Here is a 22,677-nt window from a genome sequence, read left to right as displayed (position 1 = left end):
ACACATTCGTTAATGAAATATATTACAATGATGCTTTGGTGATGCAGATTACAGAATCCAGCAACCATGAAACTCTTTCACAATGATTTAGAAAAAATCCATCCATGAGTCCTACTGTGAGTACAAATCTGAGTCAGGAAATAAGGGGAATGGCAGGTGGCAGGAGAATAAACCACAAGACCAGAATTCCTGACAGCCAAAGGCTTATAAACATACATAGGACTTAATTTTATTATTATAAAATCAGTAGAATGCTTGGGATGTAGAGCTTGAAGGTGTGCAGTCAACACAACTGCTATTTTATCTTCAAAAGACACTTTTGGGCTGTGGTTACAGTGGTTTGGTCTTTAAGTTGTGAATGTCATTTGTTCCTTCCTCTGTCCCATGCACAATTTTGGATTCATTAATGCAGGATAAAGGGGGAACTGTAGTGGGAGTGGATTCAGAAGGTTTATGCAGCCATGTGAGCTATAGCACAACCCACCTAATCCATGGGATGATCCTGCCTGCAGTACTGCATCCTCTGGGGTCCTGACTGCAGGAAAGACATGGACCTATTAGAGCAGGTCTGGAGGAGGCCATGAAAATGTCAGAGAGAGGGAATAACTCTCTTATGAGGAAAGGCTGAGTGAGCTGGGGTTGTTCAGCCTAGAGAAGAGAAGGCTCCAGAGAGACCTTGTTATCCCTTTGGTTGGAGACCTTTCCTTGTCCCTTTAAAAGGGACATACATTTTACCAGGACCTGTTACAGTAGGACAAGGAGTAGTTTTTAAACAAAAAGGTGTTGGATTTGGACTACATACAAGGAAGACATTTTTTACAAAAAAAATGAGTGGTGAAACATAGGAACAGGTTGCCCAGAGAGCTGGTAGCTGCTCCAACCCTGAAAACATTGAAGGGGCTCTGAGCAACCTGATCTAGCTGCAGATGTGCCAGCTCATTGCAGTGGGTTTGGACAAGATGACATTTAAAGGTCTCTTACAACCCAAATTATTCTATGATTTTACCAATAGCTCATAATGTACTCATCAGTTTCATATAGAACATCACTACTTTATCTTGTATGTACAAATATACATATATACATACTTGGTCATTGCACTTTTCCCGCTATTGCAAACTACAAATGCATTCTCCAAATATTTAACTATTTTTTAACTTTTTGAAAAAGAAAGTGAGTAAATAGTGTCTACAGTACATTTATCATGACATAGACTCTGGAATAGAGAATATGACTATCATGTTCAAAAGCTTTAATCACAGTATTTAAAACCCATCTTTTTGTTTACATTAAAAGGAAAAACAAGGGAGATCTAGTTATCTGCATCTTCTACAATTAGATCTTCTTAAATAAGCACATACAGTTGAATCACATCCAAGAATTTTAAATGAGCCAGCAAAGAGTGTTATGGATTGTTAATATTCATTCTCAGACAGTTTTCAAACATTGGAGAAGTTCCAGAGCACTGAAAGAGAGCAAAGGTTGTGCCAATATTGAAAAGAGATATATAGGTATTATACTCTTATCAACTTAATATCGATCCCAAGTATATGGCAGAATGACTAACAGAAGATCCCACAAGAAAAAATTTAAAGAACAATTTAATTAATGTAAATCAATAGGAATGTACGGAGAAATATACATATTCTTAGGATAACTCTATATCCTTTGGTGTGAGAATACAAATTGAATAGATAAATGTGTTGTAGAAGTGTATTTATATTCTGTAAAATATCTAACATAATAAAACTTGGAGAAACTACAATTAAAAATTAAAAATAAATAATTATTTTAATAGAAAATTATTGTGGTGCATATTAAACTTTTAAAAAGACTGATAAGACTTCAAAAGTGGTCATAAAGGATATATTAATCTTGACTCCTTGTTGGTTAACTTATTTTGATTAGCCTCCAAGAGAACAATAAAATCACTGCTGATAAAATTCCCACAAAGGACAGTGATAAAGACAGAGACAAGTAATTAAAAGAACAGACTGATATGATAGAACAATCTGATAAGGTACTTTCACAAACAATAAAACTGATTGCAGCCCAGTGTTGTTCCCACCACTCCAAACAAAAGCTTTAAGAGTACACACTTACAACAGGGGTCCTTGACTACAAGTAGGGTAAGAAGATCCTGTGCTTTGAGGCCTTCACCCACCTGTATATCCAAAAAGACCAATGAATTCTGGACATAAGAGTGAGAATATTGAGTTTGGAGAAGGCAATACTTCAGTCTTCCACTGCCTCTGACATAAATACAAGTACCTAGTAGTATCAATCATTCACAAAAGATGTCAAAATATTGGAAAGAAATAGCACTGAAGGAGTGAAATCACTGGAGCAAAAACATTAAATTAAATTCTAAATAAAAGAAATCCAGGAGCTGCTGGATTTCTATTTTTACAGGTTTGTAGGATTGTTGAAGAACCCTTCAGGAGGATAGCAGGGAGCTTAGTAATCTAGTAGACATAGCTGCATAAGGATTAAAAACTGGTATTTTTAATATTTTGCATGGCATTTTAATATTATGCTGAGCATATTTTGCTGTTGTATTTCTTTTGCATGGCAAAATGTCATATTAATATTTGATTTCAGGATGTGTTAAAAGTAATCTCTCTAACACTGAAGACTGGGGCTCTTAACAGGTACATCTTTGGTTGGAGACTCATAATGCCTCCCAAACTGCCCTCTGCCCTCTGTTAGATAACTCGGTGTGACAGATTCCAATGTAATTATTGTCACAGTGATGTGGCCATCCAGATCCCTTTATCTGTATCACACCTTTAAATACTTCTCTTTAGGTGCATTCAGAGACTTCTGAGGATTCAAAGATAATTTTCATTTTTGTATAGCTAAATTGTCTCTATTTCTTGGGTTATTTTTAAAAGCCAACAGTAATTTAGTTAGAAATACATTCAGCAAGCTCTTTGATTTTTTTTTTCCAGTTTTTGGGAAACAAAACCTGACAGCTCTCTTTCCTCGTTAACCTATCGTTTACAGAAGCTTTGATATAAAGTTTCTTATGGTGAACATATGTTATAGTGATCAGAATGCTTTAGAGCTAAGAAAAGTGAAAAAAAAAATATAGACACTTGATTTCCTCACTTTTCACCCATTCTATTAATTCATACAATATTTTTCTGCTTAAGAATACTCAGTAAAATAATTAATTTTTGTTTTGAATGGCAAAACCCATGAGGTTCTAAAATTGAGATGTTGTACATTGTTGTAGTTCACCCATCTACCCCATCTAAGTGAACTGGACAGGCCTTATCACCCCAAATCTGTGAAGCAAAGACAATGCTTTTATTTCAGTTGAGCAGAAATGATCTAACAGTATAAACTGAAATAGCTCCTGAATGTCAAACTTCTTTTCCAATAAAGCTTCCCAGATAAATTTTGTTAGAAATGTCTCGCTGCAAACGTGATCTGAATATGAGAGTGAAAAGTCCATGATTCATAACTGGAAAGTGTCTAGCTGGCACTGATTTCTACAGAAGTCTGATCTTTACTATGACTGGTACAGCAAAAGAGCTGGGTGCTTGTGGGGATTGCAATGAAGTGGGGGCTCTGTGCTGAGACACCCAATTGAACTCAGTCTTAAGCCTTCTGAGAGCTTGTTGGAGGACTCACTCCAGTAATTCACCAACCTGTTGAATTAGGTTTTTGAAAGCTGTTGACCAAAACTGTGGTGGTACATTTTTTGCCTGGATAAATAGACACAATGATAAACACAAGCCTGAAAATACTTAAGGTGTTTGTCAGTTATATACCAGGCTCTGCACACTAGTAAGTAAATGTGCTTCATGAAAAATGTCATTAAAATCATCAAATTTTCACAAAGTCATTTTTCAGACTTGCTAGAAAGAATAACATAATTTTCTTGCTAGAATTTTAAAAGTGCAAGAATAAAGTAAGGGTGCTTCATTTTTTTCCTCTTTCCAGATACTGAAAAGAAAATACCACAATAGCTGTGTGGCTATAAATATGCCATTGCATAAGCACATTAATATGATACAGACACAGATTTTGTTTGCCATTCCCAAGAGGCAAATTACACAGGGATAGCCTTCTAAAACTTTAGCAGCAGTGTCTGAGAAGACAAGAAGCACAAATGTCAAAACAGGAAAAATGTACCAGACACAGTTCAATTTTTCAGAGTCAAATTCTTACTCATTTGCATCATGAAAATGTGTAACACCATAAATATTCCCAAATCAATCAAGTAATTCCAAATTTATATCACTGTAAATGACAGCACAATTCGACCTCCAGAAATTGTGTATTCTACTGAAGGGAAAGGATTAAGTATTTATTATGAGCTGTCTTCTGATGTTTATAATAAGACACGGTTTGTCATTGCTGCAAGATGAATCTACGTGCTTTTCAAAGCTCAGTTTATGGCTCTGTAAGGGAATGGGATTTTTAGAATGTTCTTTCTAGAATATGCAAAATCTGAACAATTCTCTTATAACTATCTGCTGGCTCTACAAGAATAATACCTTGAGGCAGTAAGGAAAACTGAACTTTATTAAAAATTTCACTGAAGAGATGAATGGCTTGGAGAAAAAAAAAAGAGGGGCTTAAGGCACAATATGGCACTGCATTTTTCTTTAGAACCTACAAAGATACAAACCTGTAAAGGGTTTTACTTCATAAGTGCTGTATGCTTCAATGCAAAGTCAAATGCTGCTGAATGTCTTTGGAAGTATGATCATATTTTGTTCTTCAAAGAGCATTTTATGAAACTGATCTATGCTTATAGTCTTGTTACTCAATCTACTTTTTCAAAATAGGTGTGAAGTGGGGGAACATGGCAGACAACAAAAACACAGGTTGAAATATTGATCACTGAAAGACCTGAGAAACCTGAATTGAATAGCTCAAAAGAGATTTGAAATGGGATCTGTTACCTTCAATGCCTTTGACAAGGAGGAAGATAATCCTTAGGCAAAGAAGCTGCCATTAATAATAGTTAAAAATAATTCCGTTACTTAATCCCAAACTGTGAAATGAATGGATATTTCTAGTTGAGTTATTAAGGGGTGTAACTGAACCTCACAAGGAAACTTCTATCGCCAAAAGCATTTGTGTCAAACTAGTCCTTTGCCCAAAGGGCTTTTACTGAGGAACAGGGATTGGCCTACATAAGTGAAGAAATTTCAATCACTGTTTTTGCCATATTCATGGTAAGCAAATAGTTGTCTTTATCCAGAGCTGTTGGTTTTGACACAAATATCCTTCATGATTTCATTAAAAAATCCTCTAAGTAAATATTATTTGGAACATTAGCCTTTCTACAATAAACAGTGGAGAAAGTTGCTCCTTACAAAAAACCCTTCCCTTCTTAGACAACATCTTTCCATTCTTCATCAGCATGTAGATTTGACTGAGAAATTGTAATGCTAATTTCATTCTTCATAATTATGACTATTAGGTTTTAAATAATTCATTTTTCCTCCCTGCTGGATTACATACTTCAAAAAGTAAGGCTTGCTAAAATTACATGCTCTTGGATCTGGTAGCTTACAGAACTTGCTCATAATGCATATGAGACTATGGTCCACTTTCTTGAGAACTATTTTTAAAGTATTCTGTAAAATACACTGCTGTGATTCAGACCCTTGAGGGAGCAGTAGGCATAACTGGTTCCAGCTTCAGCTTCTCACTCGCATAATTTAACTGGCTCCTTTGTCCCTCAAGTAAAAGGAAGGTGCTCTTCAAGCTGAGCTGGGGTATAGCTTAGCTCTGGAAGCAACTGCTAGAAAACTAATGCAGTAGGATATAAATGAAAATTATACAAAGGGAGAGTGGCTGCTCACAAATGGCACAACATGATGATTGTAAGGTAGATCCACACATCAGACTTTGATAGACTATCCTGTGGCATAGCAGCACTGAACTTGATAACCATCCTTAATGCACCTGAGAAGGATATGTCCAAGGTTACACTCAAAATCATGCTCATCTGCCTTTTTTTCCCAGAGATCCCCTAAATGTATTCCTTCAGCAGCTACAATAGCATGCTTCCATACAAGATTTTATGTGTCTCAATGCTGCCAGGAATGTCTCATATTAGCAATTCACAGGTTCTCCATAAGGAGTTTGTGAAACACCAAGTGAAGAGGAAAGTGAGGACTGCAAACCACTCAGACATGTCGAGTGTCATGCACTGCACTCACTGCCAAATCACGCTGGTAGCAGAGTGCCATGGTCTCTCCTCTCTTGCATCTCAGCTGATGTGCATCATTGGTCCCAGAGTTTGGCTTCTCATATATTGGAGCATAAAAAAAATAAGAGCAAGTCATACTTACTTTGGAAACTGCTCTTGTGCAACAATAGAAACACAGCCGAGTTTAGCACATGCATCATAATTAGATTTTGCAAGCATGTAATATAATTTTGTTCCCTAAAGAATGGAGCCTAGGTCCTCCTTGAGATAAAGCTGCAGATCCATTCATGGCTGGCTGCGAGAGATGAGAGGTTCTCCTTTATTAGCTATACTCCATATTTAATTATTGTTAACTCTTCATGGAAGTCACAGCACTGAGAATGCAAAATATACATAAAGACATCTATTAACAATGCTAATTAGTATTAAATATTAGCATTAAAATTAACTAGTCATTTGTGATATGTTCTCCCAAAATGTTCTTCCGTGCTCAAAATTTCCCTCTCATTTACTGTTTCATGCTTGTCTCAGAGAGTGATGGTACCGATTATTTTGGGTTACTTCAATTACCTCATTCTGGATCTGCAGATCTTACACCCTCACACATCTTCAGTTCAAAGAGGGCAGCTTCTCTTTCTGCACACAGCCATTAAATAGGTTGTCATTTGCATCTCTTCTAAAGCCTACTTCCAGTGAAAGTCAGGGGACATTCATTATAAAAATGCAGACTGCATTTCTCTTAAATCAATTAAAAGGCAAACATCATTATAGATTGTCTTGGATAAACAGAATTTACACATCAGCTGGCCTAACAAAAGGCTCCTAATTTTTGTATTACTTTTGAAATTAACTCCTTGCATACTCAAAGAATACAGGGACCCATTTATCTTCAAAAAGCATTTCCCTTTGATCTGAGCTTCTGTCATTCCTACCTTCATTGGTGAAAAAAGATGACAGATCTTAGTATGAAGCTCACAAGTGCTTTAGAAATCTAGCACTCAAAATGAAAAATGCAGAGTAATAATTCTGTAGCATTTAGGAGTGGAGCAGCGCTCATAACACGGGTTCATCGTTTGCCCAGTGTGGGGAATCCTATCTGAACTCCTCTGGAAGTGTCAGCTTCCCTCCAGCGAAGCTGTCCCCAGGCCAGCTGGCTGCTGACCTTGTAGAATGTACTAGCTCAGCAGAGCTGGAGTTGATCTGCTCTAATTCCCTCTCTCTGGAGCTTTTCTTTCCCACCAGAGGGCATACACTGTGAGCACACTACTGCCTTCAGAGGAATTTAAAATATATATTGTGTACTAGATAAATGAACTGAATTGAATGCCAAGGTTTTGTACTCAATTCCATTCAATGGGGCTGTTAATTCAGTCTGTTGCTCACTGGGTGAATTATTTCATTTGCTACAAAAGCAGTTGGTTTAGCATACTTTTGTTTGACTTTGCAGAATGCTGGATGCGCAGTGCTTTTGAATAAGGCCATTCATTTATTTAGCTACGGAGCTAACTGGTAGTACTGTGCTGGTATTCACACACATTTCTGGATACCATGGAAATAGTTGCTCCCTGGGTTCTAGGCATGCCTAAAATTCTAATGTAAATAGGAGTCATTTAAAATACTTCAAAAAATGTGTCTACAGTGGTAATTTAGGTTAATTGTGCGGGACTAGGCGTGGGTTTGAGAGTGGCTGAGGAGGAGAGGCAGCAGCACAACAGGCTGCCAGGTGGTAGATGTCCTGAAGATAACTGAGGTCCGTAAAAAGGATGGATTATAGCACGTTTTGAAATTTTCATTTTCCTGTATTGCAGCAACACAAGGAGAGGAGAGAGCGGGTAGGAAGCGGAAGGAGAGAAGAATAAACTACGTTTCCCGGCGTGCCCCCGCGGCCTCGGGGAGGTGCGGGCGGAGCGAAGGGCAGGGAGCCGCTGTGGGAGACGTAACATGGGCGCCTGAGGCCGGGGCGGAGGTCCGGGTGGGCTGAGCGCGGGGCCGGGCGGGGGTGAGGGCGAGGCCGGTCCGAGGTGCGGGGCAGGCTGACCCGGCCCCGCCGGAGGGGAGGCGCGGGGACCGGGAACAGGGACGGGCTGAGGCTGGGTACGGCCCGGCACCTCCCAGCACCGCTCCCGTGCAGGTGGCTGCAGCGGGGCGCTGAGCTGTGCCGAGCCTGCCCCTCCGGACGCGGCCCGGCAGCCGAGCAGGAGGCGGTGAGGCGCCGGGGCCATGGCCGAGACCGGCTCTCTGCACGCCACGAGGTTCGAGGCGGCCGTGAAGGTGATCCAGAGCCTGCCCAAAAATGGTGAGAGCGGTGGGGGGGGGGTCCGGCGGCAGCGGCGCCATCGGGCCCGGCGGGCCCCGGGAGCGGGCAGGGCCCGGCGGGCCCCGGGGCGAGGCCGGGGCCGCGGGGGGAATCAGGGCAGCGGGGCCGCCCCGGCTGCGGATGGAGAACCGCTGGAAAGCTCGGCATTAGTGCTGCTCCCCGCCTCTCGGGGGAAGCGCCGGCTCGGGGCCTTCCGAGCCCTGCCGGGCGCTCTTCAGTCGGGCGCCTGGACCCGGGAATCCGTCAGCTCCCCGCGATTTCAGCCTTCCTGAAATCCTGAAGTTGATTCAACAAAGCTGTTACCGTGAGTTCCGCTCTGCTGAAAGAGTTAACAAAATGGAAAAGAAAAAAAGTCAGAATTTTAAAACAAGATTTATTATAGGTCTTTAAAAATTTGTTTATTGTATACATCGTTAATTCTGGTGTAAAGTAAAATCGGATGTTCTTGAGGTTCTGAGTAAAGGTCACTGTAAACTTCTAATGATTAGAATCCAGTCTCAAGCTACTTGATTTAATGGATCAGTTATGAATCTTCTCTGCCAGCTGTTAGAGTTTTTAAAATATTAAAAAAAATACATATTTTACCTGTACAAAAATGTGTTCCACAAAGGAAAAAGAAAAAACCAAATCAGGAGGCATGGTGAAAATGTTACGAGAAGTGTTGTCAAATACCTAAAATAAACAAAAACACTGCAGAAGGCTGTGTTTTTAGTTAATTGTGTTTGTTTGGTTTGGTTATTTTCTTGAGTTCTGGAGACTCTTGGTAAGGTACCATTTGTTTACAGTAAAGTGATTTGCAAGATACTTTGTTTATGGAGAGCTAAACCTGTCCCTTTAAACTGAGTGAAAGGACATGGGCTTTAAGTTACTTATTACCTTTTTTGTTCTAATTGTGGAGTTTGACCTTAGCAGTAGTAAAGGTTATAGTCCTTTAAACGCCATCTGAAGCTTTCTGTTTGTACAGTAAATGTTTTCGTGGTGCTGGTTCTCCATAGATGAGGTGAAGATGTTCTCTGTTGACTTACATTGCACTGCTGTGAATCAAGCTGTAACAGGCTGCAGGCTGTTTTCTCAGAGAACCACTAAGCTTGTAAAAAACATCACTAATATTCTTGATGACAGTTTAATTGTATTTTAAAATGTTTTCCCTAGGTTCATTCCAGCCAACGAATGAAATGATGCTCAAGTTCTATAGCTTTTATAAGCAAGCAACCCAAGGACCTTGTAACATTCCTCGACCTGGATTTTGGGATCCAATTGGTAGATACAAATGGTAACTTTTCTTGAGTTGTTGTTTTGAGTATTTTTTTAATGCTTGGAATGGAGATGTTTAGAAAAGTAGCATTTGGAGGAAGAAAACTCTAAACTCTTTTTTAAAATAAAAAGAACATTTACAACCTTTGATGCTTGAACTAGTTTGGTGTAGTATTCCAACTTTCTAACTCAGATAATTTATCACTTCTCAGAGTTTCAGGTGGAAATGTTCCCTTGGATTATACAGGTGGGCAGGTTTTTCTTGGGCAACCACCATCATGGTACCCCTGCAGTGTTTATCCCGTGTTGTAAAATGAAGTCTTAAGTGCTCTGAAGTGAGTGATGTGGATGAGTGTCTGGAGTTCTTTCTTCTTGAGTTTTCGTATGTGATGAGAGCCTGAAGTAAATAAGTGCTCACTGGCAACCACTAATAAAGCTTTGAGCTCTTGGTGGGCAGGTTGGGTTTATGTCTTTCTGGTTTGTCTGCTCAGTGGCAGGGCTTCCCACTATCTCTGGTTGCCTTGGCCTGGGAAGACTTCTGATTCACCAAATTGCTAAGTTCTCTTTGAAAAGCCAATGTGAATGTTTTGCTTATAATATTTTAATGATGATATATCCTGAAGAACAAATATTATTGCTGTCTTTGTGGTCATGGTGGTCTTGGAAATCTGTGGAATGATCCCTAGGACTCTTTTTTTGTCCTTCCTTCCTCCTTAGCCTCCCCAAGCCAGAGTGCAGGTGACTAGGGAAGTGAGCTTTCATCCACCTAATTGGTTGTAGCTGGAATGTGAGCCACCAGCCTTGGTAGTTTTCTATGAGTAGGACAAATATGCTGAAATGTCAAATCATGTGGAAGACTGAGGAAATGTTTTGTTGCAGTCTGTGTTTGACAGATTCCTTGTGCAATACTGATAAATTTGTTTAGAGTTTTCTGTCTTGAGGAGTTGGAGAAGGGAAGATTTTATTTAGGTCATATGTAGCTGCTGTGGTAACTATTTGCCTACTAGACTGATGTGTCTTTCCACAGTTGCTAAACTCACAAAGGACAGAGTTTTCCTGTAGCTTGTTCTACCTCAATGACAGCTGTTTGTAACTGCTGGCTGAAGTGTCTGGGCCTATTTTTTCTATAAAGCAGGGGATCTTAAACTCAACTTAATCAAGAGAGTCATGTGTGTGTCTTGTATCTGGGCTTATTTACAACTTACTGGGTACAATATCATAGGTAGTCAGTGAGGAACTCTTCAGTCCCCAGTCTGTTCAGTTTGTTGTTTCTTTTTCCACTGTGTGATTATCTTAGCAAATTATATATTTGTACTTAAAAAAATCTGTGAATTATTCTTGCATTTTACTTGTATCAGAGAAACTTTGGACATTACATAACTGACCTACTTAAGGCCAAGTTGAAAAAAATCCAGAACGCCCTGAATATACTGAAGGTGTATGTGACTTTCTTTCCTAGGGATGCTTGGAGTGCCTTGGGAAACATGTCCAAAGAAGAAGCCATGATAGCCTATGTTGATGAAATGAAAAAGGTGTGTTTGCTAATGAAGGGATTTTCTAAAAGAAGTGTTCCAGAAACAGAGAAATATGAGGAGCTCTTGCTGACTACTCATGCTGAAGCTCCAAATGTTAGCCCTTATGTGAATATTTCAGTACTGTGCTGTTTGTCCCATGGGGAGAAAAAAATTACATGTTCCTTCAAAAGCTATAGAATTTCTGTTGTTTTCAGAGAAACATGAGAGCTCTAGCTGATCTGATGCTTAAATGACAGCTAAAAAAAGTGAAATATTGAAATAATTGTAAAGGGGGAATTAAGGAAAAGAAACTGTACCACACACTGCCTCAGTTCTTAGAGCTGAGAAGAGGTAAGTGATCCTTATCCTAGAAAAGAGACTAAAACAACTTTCTAGAAGGACCTTAGGAGAAAAGGTGTCACTCATGACTGGAGACATGAATATAATCAAATATGTAAACTTAATAATTACCAATTTTTCAGGAAGAACTCAGCAACCTGAATTTTCTGTGCTTGTTGCAATTATATTCCATTAATATTATAGTTACATTCAAACTATTAGCATTGAGTAATGTGCTGTTTTCAAATAGATGTGTAATTTGTAAACAATCATATTAAGCAGGAATTGCAGCATTAACTGAAGTAAACAAAGTTGAAAGTTTCATGTCTTCTTAACTAACCCTTTCACTGCAGTCTTTTCACTAAAACTTTTAGAGATGACTTTCCAGTTTAAAGATTATTTGCTGTCAATCTGAAAAAAAGAATATTTGTAATATATTACTATAATGGGGTTTGAGTCAAGGGGAGAAAATTCTACTTCAAATACACTTGCTTTTTTCCTAAGCCGCTATCTTGACATCCAACTCTGAATCTGTTTAATGCGTGATACAACAAAAATTTTTACTAGGCAGGGAGCTGGAGTCTGATGTACTTTCTTTTTTTCCTGTACTATAAAACATTTTGGTAATTTAGTTCCTGCTGCTATGACTGTATCTGCTCTAAAATGAAAAATAAGCAGCTGCAGAAAACACAGAAGACCAAATACTGTTTGTTTGATTAAAAATCCCACTAAATTTTAATAATTCCTTTGAATGTGTGCCACAAGGTATAGTGCTTCATTCCAGATATGGGATTCAGTATGTGTTGATATTTCAGAAGATTACTTTATGGGTTTTTTTCAGTGCAGTACCTGGTTTGGTCAGGACACTAAAACCAAGTGAAGCTGCAGTGTTTTTTCTAAAAAAGCTCTAGTAAGCCTCCTGTGAAGAAGTCTGCTTCCTTGACCCTAATGAACCACAAGTATTCCGCTTCTTTGCGGATTACATGTCAGGATTGGAGAGCAAATGACTTTCTGCCTTGCTCAGCTTTGAAACTGGGGAATCTGTTTACCCTGCTTTGGTGCTGTTTCAGCTATCACATTTGGAATACTAGCTCCAGCTTTTCCATCCCAATTGATTCTACTTGCAATGTCAAGGGAAGTGCATTTCAAATGGATCCACTGCGTTGTTCTATCAGCATATACTGCACTAATCCTTGTGGATTTACTGTGGGCAGTCTGCTGTTGCTGCATAGGTATCCATGTCTGAGGGGGCAAAAACCCACTGGGATGATGGTATCCCAGGACTGTGTTTAAGGGTGTATAAGATGGCCATATTCCCCCAGCCCTGGGGCATTCCCTGGCTTTTGCACGTTGTGTTTTGGCTATACATGCATCAGATGACCCTGACACCAAAATTCCATATTTGCTTTGGGCTTTTGTTTCCCTCCTTAATGTGGTAACCTTGAAAATCACAGTTGAGGAATGTGTCTGGGTGAGGTTTTGATATGCTGATGAGAGATGACCAAACGTCTTATTTTTAGTTAAAATAAACAAAATGCACCTGAGCTCAGATTCACAGTTAGTTTGTTTCAGGTAGAATTTCTGAAATTTTTTTCACAATGCGGTTTAAACAAATTTGTTTACATTTCAGATATATTGTTTTATTATGTATTACAAATAATGTTAACACCTCATGCTAAGATATCACTTACGTGGTGTTTCTAATTTAAAACATGAGTATATATGAATTGTGTGGCATCCAAGGAAAACAGAAAATCAGGATACATAATAACTTATTTTTCACTTTCAAATTTTGAGATTGCATATTAGGCCTAGTGGCTATAATAAGCAAGCAGTTACTTTTGCTGGTGGAAGTATTTTCTCTTTTTGTGCTCGCCTAAAAGCTAGCAGCTGGAAAAATTCTAAGAATTGCTGTTAAGTAACACAGAATATATTGAGGTCTTTCTAGAATACATGAAGAGCAGTAATGTGTATACCTCATAGAAATGTATATATGAAACTGTTTACAGAGCTGACTATAGAAATAAATACATAACAAATACAAGCCTTATTCTAGAATAGGCTTCTTGTTTCTCTCAATGTTGTTGAAGTAAAAAAATCAGCAGTCACAAAACTGTTCAATCTCTGTTTCATATCCAGCTCTGTGTATCTGATTATTTCTCCCTAACAAAGACAGAATTAATTATGTACACTGAACAGATCAGAGAAGTGGCAATGAAAGTGCAGGTCAATAGAATTGTTGTTTCTTGGTATCCTTGACTGGTTTGCAAGTGTTGACTTGCTAGGTGTTAGCTTGCCTGGAGCTCCTGCTCTGTGCAGTAACGCTGCAGCTTTTGCTCCTGCTGGTGTGCTTGGTGCCTTTGAGCAGCATGTTCTGTGGCAGCCTGTGCCTTCATCTGTTGCCTTCTTGGTCCCCTTCAGGGGCAGGAGGTGTACTGGAGCTGTTTAGTGTGCTTCAGCCTGTGTTTTTGCATACAGCTATTGCCACTTTTAAAATACGGTAACTAAAAAAGTAGAGGATGAAAGAGGAACAAAGCTATTGGCAAAAAGCTTGTTTGAAAGGACTTAAACTAGAATGGGACAATACCGTGTGCTTTTAAAATAGTATCCAGCCGTGGAATCTCTTCTGTTTACTTTATTGTAGATTTGAGATTTTGCATTCCTGTCATATGAACAAAGGTATTGTTTTTGTAACTTAAAATGCAGAAATGCTCCAAATTACTTCAAGAGCAGAACTTGACTCTAGTTTTTTCTTCTTCTAAGTGGGTCTTTGTGCTGTCTCAGTTTTGTTATATTGTGTTTATTTGGGTATAGAAGGACCTAGTAGAGCACTTTTGATCTGCTCTTTACCTTCCATTGAAGGTGGCAGGGTTTGACAATATGAAGAATCTTCTAAGACTAAAAAAGTATTTCCATTTTATTTTCTCAGTGGAAAGACTTGTCTACAAAATAATTATATTGGCTAACAGCAGCCTGTTTAACTTTGGGATGGTTTAGTTCAAAATTGCAGAAATAATGGATTCTGTATAAAGGTGTGCTAATAAATGCTATGTCAAGGCTGTGTTTTAGTGTTGGTAAATGCATTAGCTCTCTCATCTCATCTTCACCTGAAAAAAAATTAATATAAGATTCTCGTTCAATAACTTAGTTTTATGTTGTTTCCCTGTAATTAAAAAGAAAGTTTTAAAAAAAATCAGAATAACAATTTTAATGACTTAGTGAAATGTTACTGAGTTTTACAATGACCAGCAGTTTCTAAAATCAGTTGAAATGAGTGAATGAATCATTGAAATGCTGTTTCATAAGATGCTTCATGTTTTGGACTTGTGCAGATTCTTGAGAGTATGCCAATGACGGACAAAGTTGAAGAGTTACTACAAGTAATAGGCCCATTCTATGAAATAGTAGAAGATAAAAAGAACAGAGGATCTGACCTAACATCAGGTTCGGACAAATAACTTTCTTTGTGCTACTAATAATCATAACTGTTTCTGGGGGCTTGTTTTCTGTAAAATATTTAAAAGCTAAATATTGCATCTCTCTGTTCATTCTCTTTACCATATGGCAGTTCGAATGGAGAAAGTCTCTAAGTATTTGGAAGGTAGGAATAATAAATTATCTGTAAATCCATCATTTCCATTGTTTTGGTGCTATAGAACTACTTGCTAACACTTGTGACTTCTGGGCTTGCCACCTCATTAGGCTGGGTTTTGTTTTATTTTACTTTTGAGGTGATTAGGTCCAGGAAGCTGCATGTTTATTCCTTGTCAGTGGGCTTTTTGAGCTGGTGAAGAAAGCCTGAAGAAAAGAGACTATTTAAAACAAAACAACTCTCCCAACCAAATCTAGTTTGTGCCTTTCCATTAAGAAAATGAACAACTAATGTGTACTGATACATTCTGATGTAGATGTGGATTGTCAAACTGAATACAGTTCTGGTAATCCAGCTCTGTCATCTAATCTAAAATTAAAAAAAAATTATCAATCAAACCCCATGTGTTTTAAACCATGTCTTCTCTTAATATATACAAGTTGTCTGAGGCTCAAGGTCATGAAGGGAATATTTAAACATTTTAGATTACTGACAGGTGGCAAACCCAGTGGTGTCACAGCTGCATAAAAACCAATGTGCTGATTTTTATTTAGCAATATCATTGTGAGAATGTTTTGATCATACCACTTACTATGTTACCGATAATGTGTTCATAAGGCTGTTGTATAAGTCTTAGAGTTGTTTAAATCTGGCTTAAAATGACATCTAAGAACTGAAATGCAACAGGACAAAACTTGAAACTGTTTTTAAAAACTAAATCCATTGCACAAATAAATTGGTTAATGTCCTTAAGAAGTATCAGGCAACTGGTTAATTGCCTTTTGTATGTGGCTTTTTTCCTCCCTACTTTAAAGGAATGTGGTTTTATTGTCAAGCCTCAGAGAAACAGAAATAATTTTTCATTGTTTTTTGGGGAAAACTAGTGGTAGAAGTTTTTACATGGCCATTTTGAAAGTGGGTGTGACTTTTTTTCTCAACGGAAGTTGTGCATACTTCATATGTGGGATGCAATATGTTTGCCTGTCAGCTGGATTGATGGGCAGGTAAGAGTATCAGTAGATTCAGGTCAGTGATCTGTGTAATAAGGATTTACTTAGACTTGGTGTCTGTGGCACAGTGCCAGAAGCCAGTTCTTTATAAAGTTACTTGTGTAGATACACAGAGAATCATAGAAGTTAAACTGTACCTGTTTCCATAACCAATCTAGCATACTTGTTTTTTAAAGAGGAAGTTTAAACATAATGCAGTGTTATTAAATGGAATAGCAGATTTCAGCTTTACCTTGTTTTGTCATTGTTGCAATAATTCTGGTGATATGTCGTCATTCATACCGCTTACAGGTGCAACATCTAATTAGGCCACAATAAATTAGGACAGAATTTTCACAAAGTCCTTGTATGTTACAACTTTGCCATTGCATTTAAGGTTTTAAAGCGCTTTCTTTGGTGCTCCTACCACTTCCCTGATTAAAAGTGAAGCTGGAAATAATTATTGTTGTTTGCAGTACAGGTATCAAAATATTTCACAGAAGTACAGAAGCATGGTTACCTTCAGTCTTTCAGATACACACTAAAGAATAGAACCAATGTGCCCAAGTCTGTGTCTGAGGTGATGTAGACACTGGTGACAGTACTGTTAAAAATTGACACACAGTTATGTTTTGATTGTGTGAATTTTTCCACTCATGTTTCTTTCCTCACCCCCCAGTGCCTAGTCTGTAAATTCTGTTGTGGAAGGTATGCTTTTCAGGGGCAGGCAGTTGGTATGTTCTGAAAACTAGGACCCTTTCTGTTGACTACCTTGCTTCATATTGTATCCCCATCTTCTGGTCCATTCTGTTTTGAGTTTGCCTTCCATTCTCCCATCAAACTTTAATCTGTATGCAGATCATTATCTAATCGTTTGAGAATTGTATGCCACTGCCTCAAAATCAGCAGTTTCTTGAATGAGTGGAAGAGAATTGTCTGTAAGCTCAGTGTACATCAGTTATGGCTTGAGTATTGTCTCTAGCAGATTAGCCTCAACAGAAAAGTATAGCCTTTCATAAATGCATTTCTAGTCTTTGTGGTTTCTTTGAAAATGTTAAATACAAACCATTGAAAATACTGCCTTTCTGAATCAATAGAGCCTGTGGCTCCTTAATAAAAAACACAGAAGTCTGACATGCCAGCATTGAAATAAATGACTTGTAACATCTACTAGAAAATGAGGACAAACTTACTGGATCCATGGGTTACAAACATCCAGAACTTAATGTGTTGGTAAAGAAAGAAGAATAGAGAATTCACTCCAACAGGCTGAGCAAATCTAAACAGAGTTATTTTGAAAACATGTAACCTGGGTAGTTTTTGGAAAGGTCACCCTGCAGCTGTATGAGAAGCTTGACTTCTCTGGAAAGCTGTGTCAGTAGTGTCTTTCTGACAAGTATGAAGTGCTTCTTTACAGACAAAGTAATTGACAAATTATTTTTGGGTGCATGAAATATTTGACATCAAAGAAGAAAGTGGGCTCTTAGCTGACATAGCACAGCAGAAGGGATGAGGTAAATCTTGCAGCGTGACAGAAAGACTCCTGTTTGTAGTTGCTGGAAGAGTAGAGAGACACACAAAGTGGATGGGTGCTTTAGAAGAGTAGCATTTTAACTTTTTTTGCACTAGCTAGTAAATGCACAAGAAATCTGTTGTCTAAGTCAATGTTTAAAAGGCAAAGAAGCTTCAAAACACCACTGCTCAGTAAATGTGTTTGGTTTAGAATGAGTATTCAAGCTTTCTTGTTGTGTAATAGCTGAAGAATCCAAAGGTGGGATAGGATTGGCACCCTAGTGATCTGATACGGGGTGGAAAACACTGAGAGTTTCAGAACCAATTCGTCCTTCAGAATGTTTATCTGAGAATGTTTGTGGATGTTTGCTTTTTTCAGAATGAGAGTAAATCCAAGGGGGGGCAAGGAAATCCATATCTGACAGGCTCCCACCCTAAGGTATCTGAACAACTAAGCAAAGTATCTGGAAATTGTTTCCAAGTTGTTTAGTAGAATTTTTGTGTATAATGTTTCTGCTTTGTGATAAGGCATTTAATCTGTTCTAAAATCCTACCAAATAAAGATGACCCTTTGCCTGCATACTGAGTAGTAGTGCTGTTAGTAAACCTTTTTGAAAACCAAGTGTTGCCTCCAGTAACAAGAAATTTGGTACTGCAGAGGCTCTAGGAAGTTTCAGCATTATAATCAATACTCTTAAACCTTGGCTTCCTAATGAGTGTTTCTCTCCCAAAAGCATTTCTCCCAGCTGCGTTGCAGTAGCATCGGATGAAGGTCTGTTAAAGCAAGGTGCTGTGCAGTGCTGCATATGCTGGTTTGGGGCAGAGCTGATGGCAGCACGGGCTGTTAAGGAGAAACCTGTGCAGGGCACTGCTTGTGTGAATGGCAGAAGCTGGCCCAGCTCACAGGCAGACACAGCTGTCTAACAATTTGCTTGGTGTCTTCTTGCATTCCATACAGGAGTTAGGTTTAAAAGACAATACTCACTGAGGTCTGTGTGCTTTTAGAACAAGCAAATACATGTAAACATTTCTATTTCAAAGGCAGTAGTTAGTACAGGACATAGAGTAGCTTTGAGTAAAGTGAGCCTGTTCCTAATTACTGTTTCCAGGAAGAAATACTTTTCTTAGTCTTAAAATACAACATATTTTCCAACTCCATTTCTTTAGACTGGTTTATATTTTCAAATAATTTTGTTTTCTCAAAGACCTTCTCAGGTTGTTTTCCACATCTTTGCTTTCTAATGGGGCATTTGATGGCTTTTTCTGCTCCTGTGTGAGCCTTTGCTCTGAAACACCGTTTGCTTCATAAGCTCACTTTTTCATGGCTGATTGACTTTAAAGAAACTTGCTTAACAAATTTCCTTCCCTTCCATCTTTCTTTACTAGGATTTTTACAGAACTCAATGTCGGTGAATCTTCCTAGTCATTCATAAGAAGGGGGAAAGAGCTAAAATGTGTTGCTCTGAACTGCAGTGCTTTACTAGGTTCTGTTAGTGGCTACACCACAATCAGGAGTGCATTGAGGCAGGAGGAGCTACTGGGTGTGTGGATGAGTGAGGTTTTTAAAATCTAATCCTTTAAACTTCTCTCCCCTTCTAGTTTCCAATTATAAATTAAGAGTTATAATCAAGGTTACAAATTATATTCAGACTAATGTGAAACTTACTGTGCAAATATTTTTTTGTTAAAATCTCAGTAGTTTAGCCGTCAGAAGTGTCTAGAACATTCTCTCCAGTACTTACTGCAGGATGGGATTATTATAGAAGATTAAGGGCTGGACCAGCAAGTGTCAGTGGAGTGTCTCAATGAGATGTGGAATCAATGTCTCAACAAGCCATGGCTTGTGTCCTGTTGCAATCTATACCTGCTTCAGGGTTTACACACCAAATCTCAGCCTCCTTTGTGAGTCAACTTCAAGCTGATGGCTTTATGTCAGTGCTATCTAGCAGTGCTGGAAATCAGGGCAGAGCATTAGTATAGCTCTAAGCCCGAGTATTTCAACAGCTCCCCTCTCATACAGAGTGATCAGAAAATACATTGCCACAGGGTGAGCAGCAAAGTATCTAAGTGTGAAAATGTAAGATTAAAAATTGTTTCTTTCTAAGTGGATGGAGCTATGAGAAGATTTCTTCAATGGAAAGAAAAGCCTGTCTGTATTGTGATTCATGCTGGTTTGAGTCAACATAACAGTTTTGGTGCATAATTGGTTGTTGAACTTGGATTTTTTTTTTCCTTCTAGCCAGACAAGATTTCCCTGCAGAAGGGAAAGTAAATATCAAAAGCTCTTCAGGTTTCATAATTGAGAAGATGTACCCACTTGCTATAAAATTGTGGTGGCTTATACTTCAGCTGTCTTACTGTAGTTAAGATCTTGTGATGAATGAACTGGAATCAGTATTTCTCAGAGTTCTGTTCTACAAAGACAAGCTACAAAGAAGCAGTGGATAGAGGTATGGGAGGCTGGGGAAGGACAGATGTAGGTGGTCATATCTTGATTGCTGTCAGAAAAGTGCCCAGTGGACATGGACTGGTGTTTCATGTTTAATTTTTTATAGCAAAAATAATTATAGCCTTTAAGACACATGGAAAAGCCATTTCCTTTACCTCTGAGGCTGTTTGATATGGGCTTTGTAAAAGGCAGTTCAGATGGTAGGGTTGGAACAGATGGCAGGAGAATATGGCCTTATTGTTATTTCATTTTTTTTTCTGGTACAGAAACAATTTTTTCTGTACAAAAACAATTTTTGATTCAGGCTACAATGTGCAACTCAGCTATGCGGCCTTGTGCTGTTTTCAAGCATAATTCAGTTTCCTTTATAGGGTTCTGAGTTCACTGTGCTCGCCTTTTGAATTTTCTGGGACAAAACTCGAGTGTAATAATGCTCCTTCCTCATTGCCATGCAAAGTGAAAGTTCCAAATGACAACTTTATCTCTTCTGCGCCGAAAAGAGCTTAGCAAGTTTTGCTCCTCCCTGAGGGAAGTAGTACCAGGCTTGGAGACATCCTGGAATGATGTTACTATGCTTTCAAGTTACAGCATCTAAGAAGCAGATGTTCTTCATTCTCACATGTTGGCTGAGGTGCTGACAGAAAGCTGGCAAAGGCTGGATCCATTGGTCTTGCTGCACATGCACCATGTTACTGAGCTGTGTGTGCTTGGTGGCCTGGACATCCAGGGGCCTTTGTGGAACTACCTGCCAGTGCTGGGAATGCCTGTGGAGCAGCTGCTGTTCTGCCTGGGCTTTTCTCTGCCAGGAAATCTCAGGCACGTTGTCTCTACTACAGAAGTCTGAGGAGCATCAGGGAGGAGGGAAGTGTATCCAAGTCAATCCCGGAACTTGGTATTCTAATTTATATGGGACATACTCTGAAAATCCTTGGGAAAAGGTACTGACGATATGGATGGAGATGAGAAATTCCTTAGATACTGAAAAGTGTAAAGGTCTGGGATGACTAGTCAGTAATCCTGAATACTGTACTTGTAAGTTAATATAAATGTCTGAGAAGTTGCTGTTTTCGGTTTGTTTTTATCCACAGACTATTGTTTTAATGTTTATTAGTGGTAAATAAAGATTTGAGTATTGTTGATTATATTGTTTTATTATATACAGAGGCATCTCTTGGAGTGTAACAGCTTGAAAAGCACAGAAGTAGAGGGAAGAATGCTGACAAAACAAGGCCATAGTCTTTTGGAGAATATTAAAAGAAAAATAAAAATGAGAAGAGGCTTTTTCTATTATAGTAAAGTTGGGAAGACTAAACCACAAAAAAAGGAAGTCTGGATAGAGGAAGATGTGGCTTCCCCAATATGTGTGCTTAGGGTGTACATTTTTCAGAGAACTTGCACCTAATGTACTTAATTTTAAAAGAAATAAAACCATGGTAGTTAAAATAATTATTTTTAGATTTTTTTTTTTAGTCTGTATTTCTGAGATGCTTCTAAAATATTTTTTTTTTCTTTTTTTTTGGTGATGGCTGCTTGTTTGAGTAGCGTAGAACAGATGTTACAGAGCAGGCTGGGCCCTTGGAAATTTTCTTTGTGGTGTCCTATATTAAAAAAAGAATGCAGGAAATGAAGGAATAGAAACTCTTGTTCTAGCTGAAGAGCTTATTGCTCCCATATGTACCCATTGTGTCTCATTGCAGTCACTCCTTGCAGGATTTTGGTACATCAAAATGAGGTGGGGATTTGTGTAACCCAGGTGTATTGGAAATGGCAGAACATGGTTGCACAAACTTGGAATTGAAGCAGGGAGCCTACTTGGATCAGCAACAAGCATGAAACATCAAGGGCTGATGGCCAGAAAATAATTATAGTTAGGTAGTGATGAAAACAATTTTGCACAGCATATAGACTACTTGAGACAACATGAACACCAGCGTGCAGAGAGATCCCTATACAAGGTGATACAAGTGTAGGTCATGGAAATAATCTTCTAGTGGTTAAGATTTTGCTGCTATTGAGCAGATAATAAAGTTATGGTATCTTATGAAAACACAATTTTTATTAAACAGGGTGTACACAGCTATTGAAATGTTTCATCATGTCTTTCATGTGCTGTTGTAGACTGGCTCCTGATCACTGGTATTGTCACAGCTTGTGAGAGGCTGTAGAACTTGTGTGGGGATGATTGTGTGGTGTACTGGGCTAACCATCAGTACAGCTCCAGCAGTGCATGTTAATTTTGTATGAGAATTACATGCCTATTCATAAAACAAAAATACAAGGCATTTGAGAAAAACCTGCTAGACAAGGTTCTCTTTGTGAAATGACTGTCAAGCTGGGGCAGATCTGCAGAGGCATCTAAGCTCTGAACTCCCATCTGGGTAACAAAAATGGCCTCGAAATAGGTGGAGAGTTAAAAATCATATTTTTTTGAAACTTAGCTGCATTATACAGGTCACTGAGGAGAATTGTCATGCTGCCTTTAAAGAAATATATTTAGAATGGCTTATAGGAGATCCCTTAATAGAGCTGACAC

The 22,677-nt window shown here is 38.6% G+C and overlaps 1 protein-coding gene across 2 annotated transcripts in view; it reads left to right on the top strand.

Annotated features, from left to right (window-relative positions):
• The first annotated feature begins 8,195 nt into the window (after window positions 1-8,195).
• The window catches only part of ACBD5 (acyl-CoA binding domain containing 5), a 30,327-nt gene continuing 15,845 nt past the window's right edge, over window positions 8,196-22,677 (top strand). Inside the window, exons 1-5 of one of the 2 annotated variants that reach the window (XM_062507190.1) lie at window positions 8,196-8,474; window positions 9,648-9,768; window positions 11,209-11,281; window positions 14,935-15,046; window positions 15,171-15,203. In XM_062507190.1, coding sequence (XP_062363174.1) covers window positions 8,399-8,474; window positions 9,648-9,768; window positions 11,209-11,281; window positions 14,935-15,046; window positions 15,171-15,203 — 415 coding nt within the window. In that variant the 5' untranslated portion in view covers window positions 8,196-8,398. The remainder of the gene's footprint in view (window positions 8,475-9,647; window positions 9,769-11,208; window positions 11,282-14,934; window positions 15,047-15,170; window positions 15,204-22,677) is intronic. The other variant, XM_062507182.1, reaches the window with a different exon arrangement.

This window comes from Cinclus cinclus, chromosome 1 (genome assembly GCF_963662255.1).
Source record: "Cinclus cinclus chromosome 1, bCinCin1.1, whole genome shotgun sequence".
NCBI lineage: Eukaryota > Metazoa > Chordata > Aves > Passeriformes > Cinclidae > Cinclus > Cinclus cinclus.
This window is presented reverse-complemented; position numbering and strand designations above follow the sequence as displayed.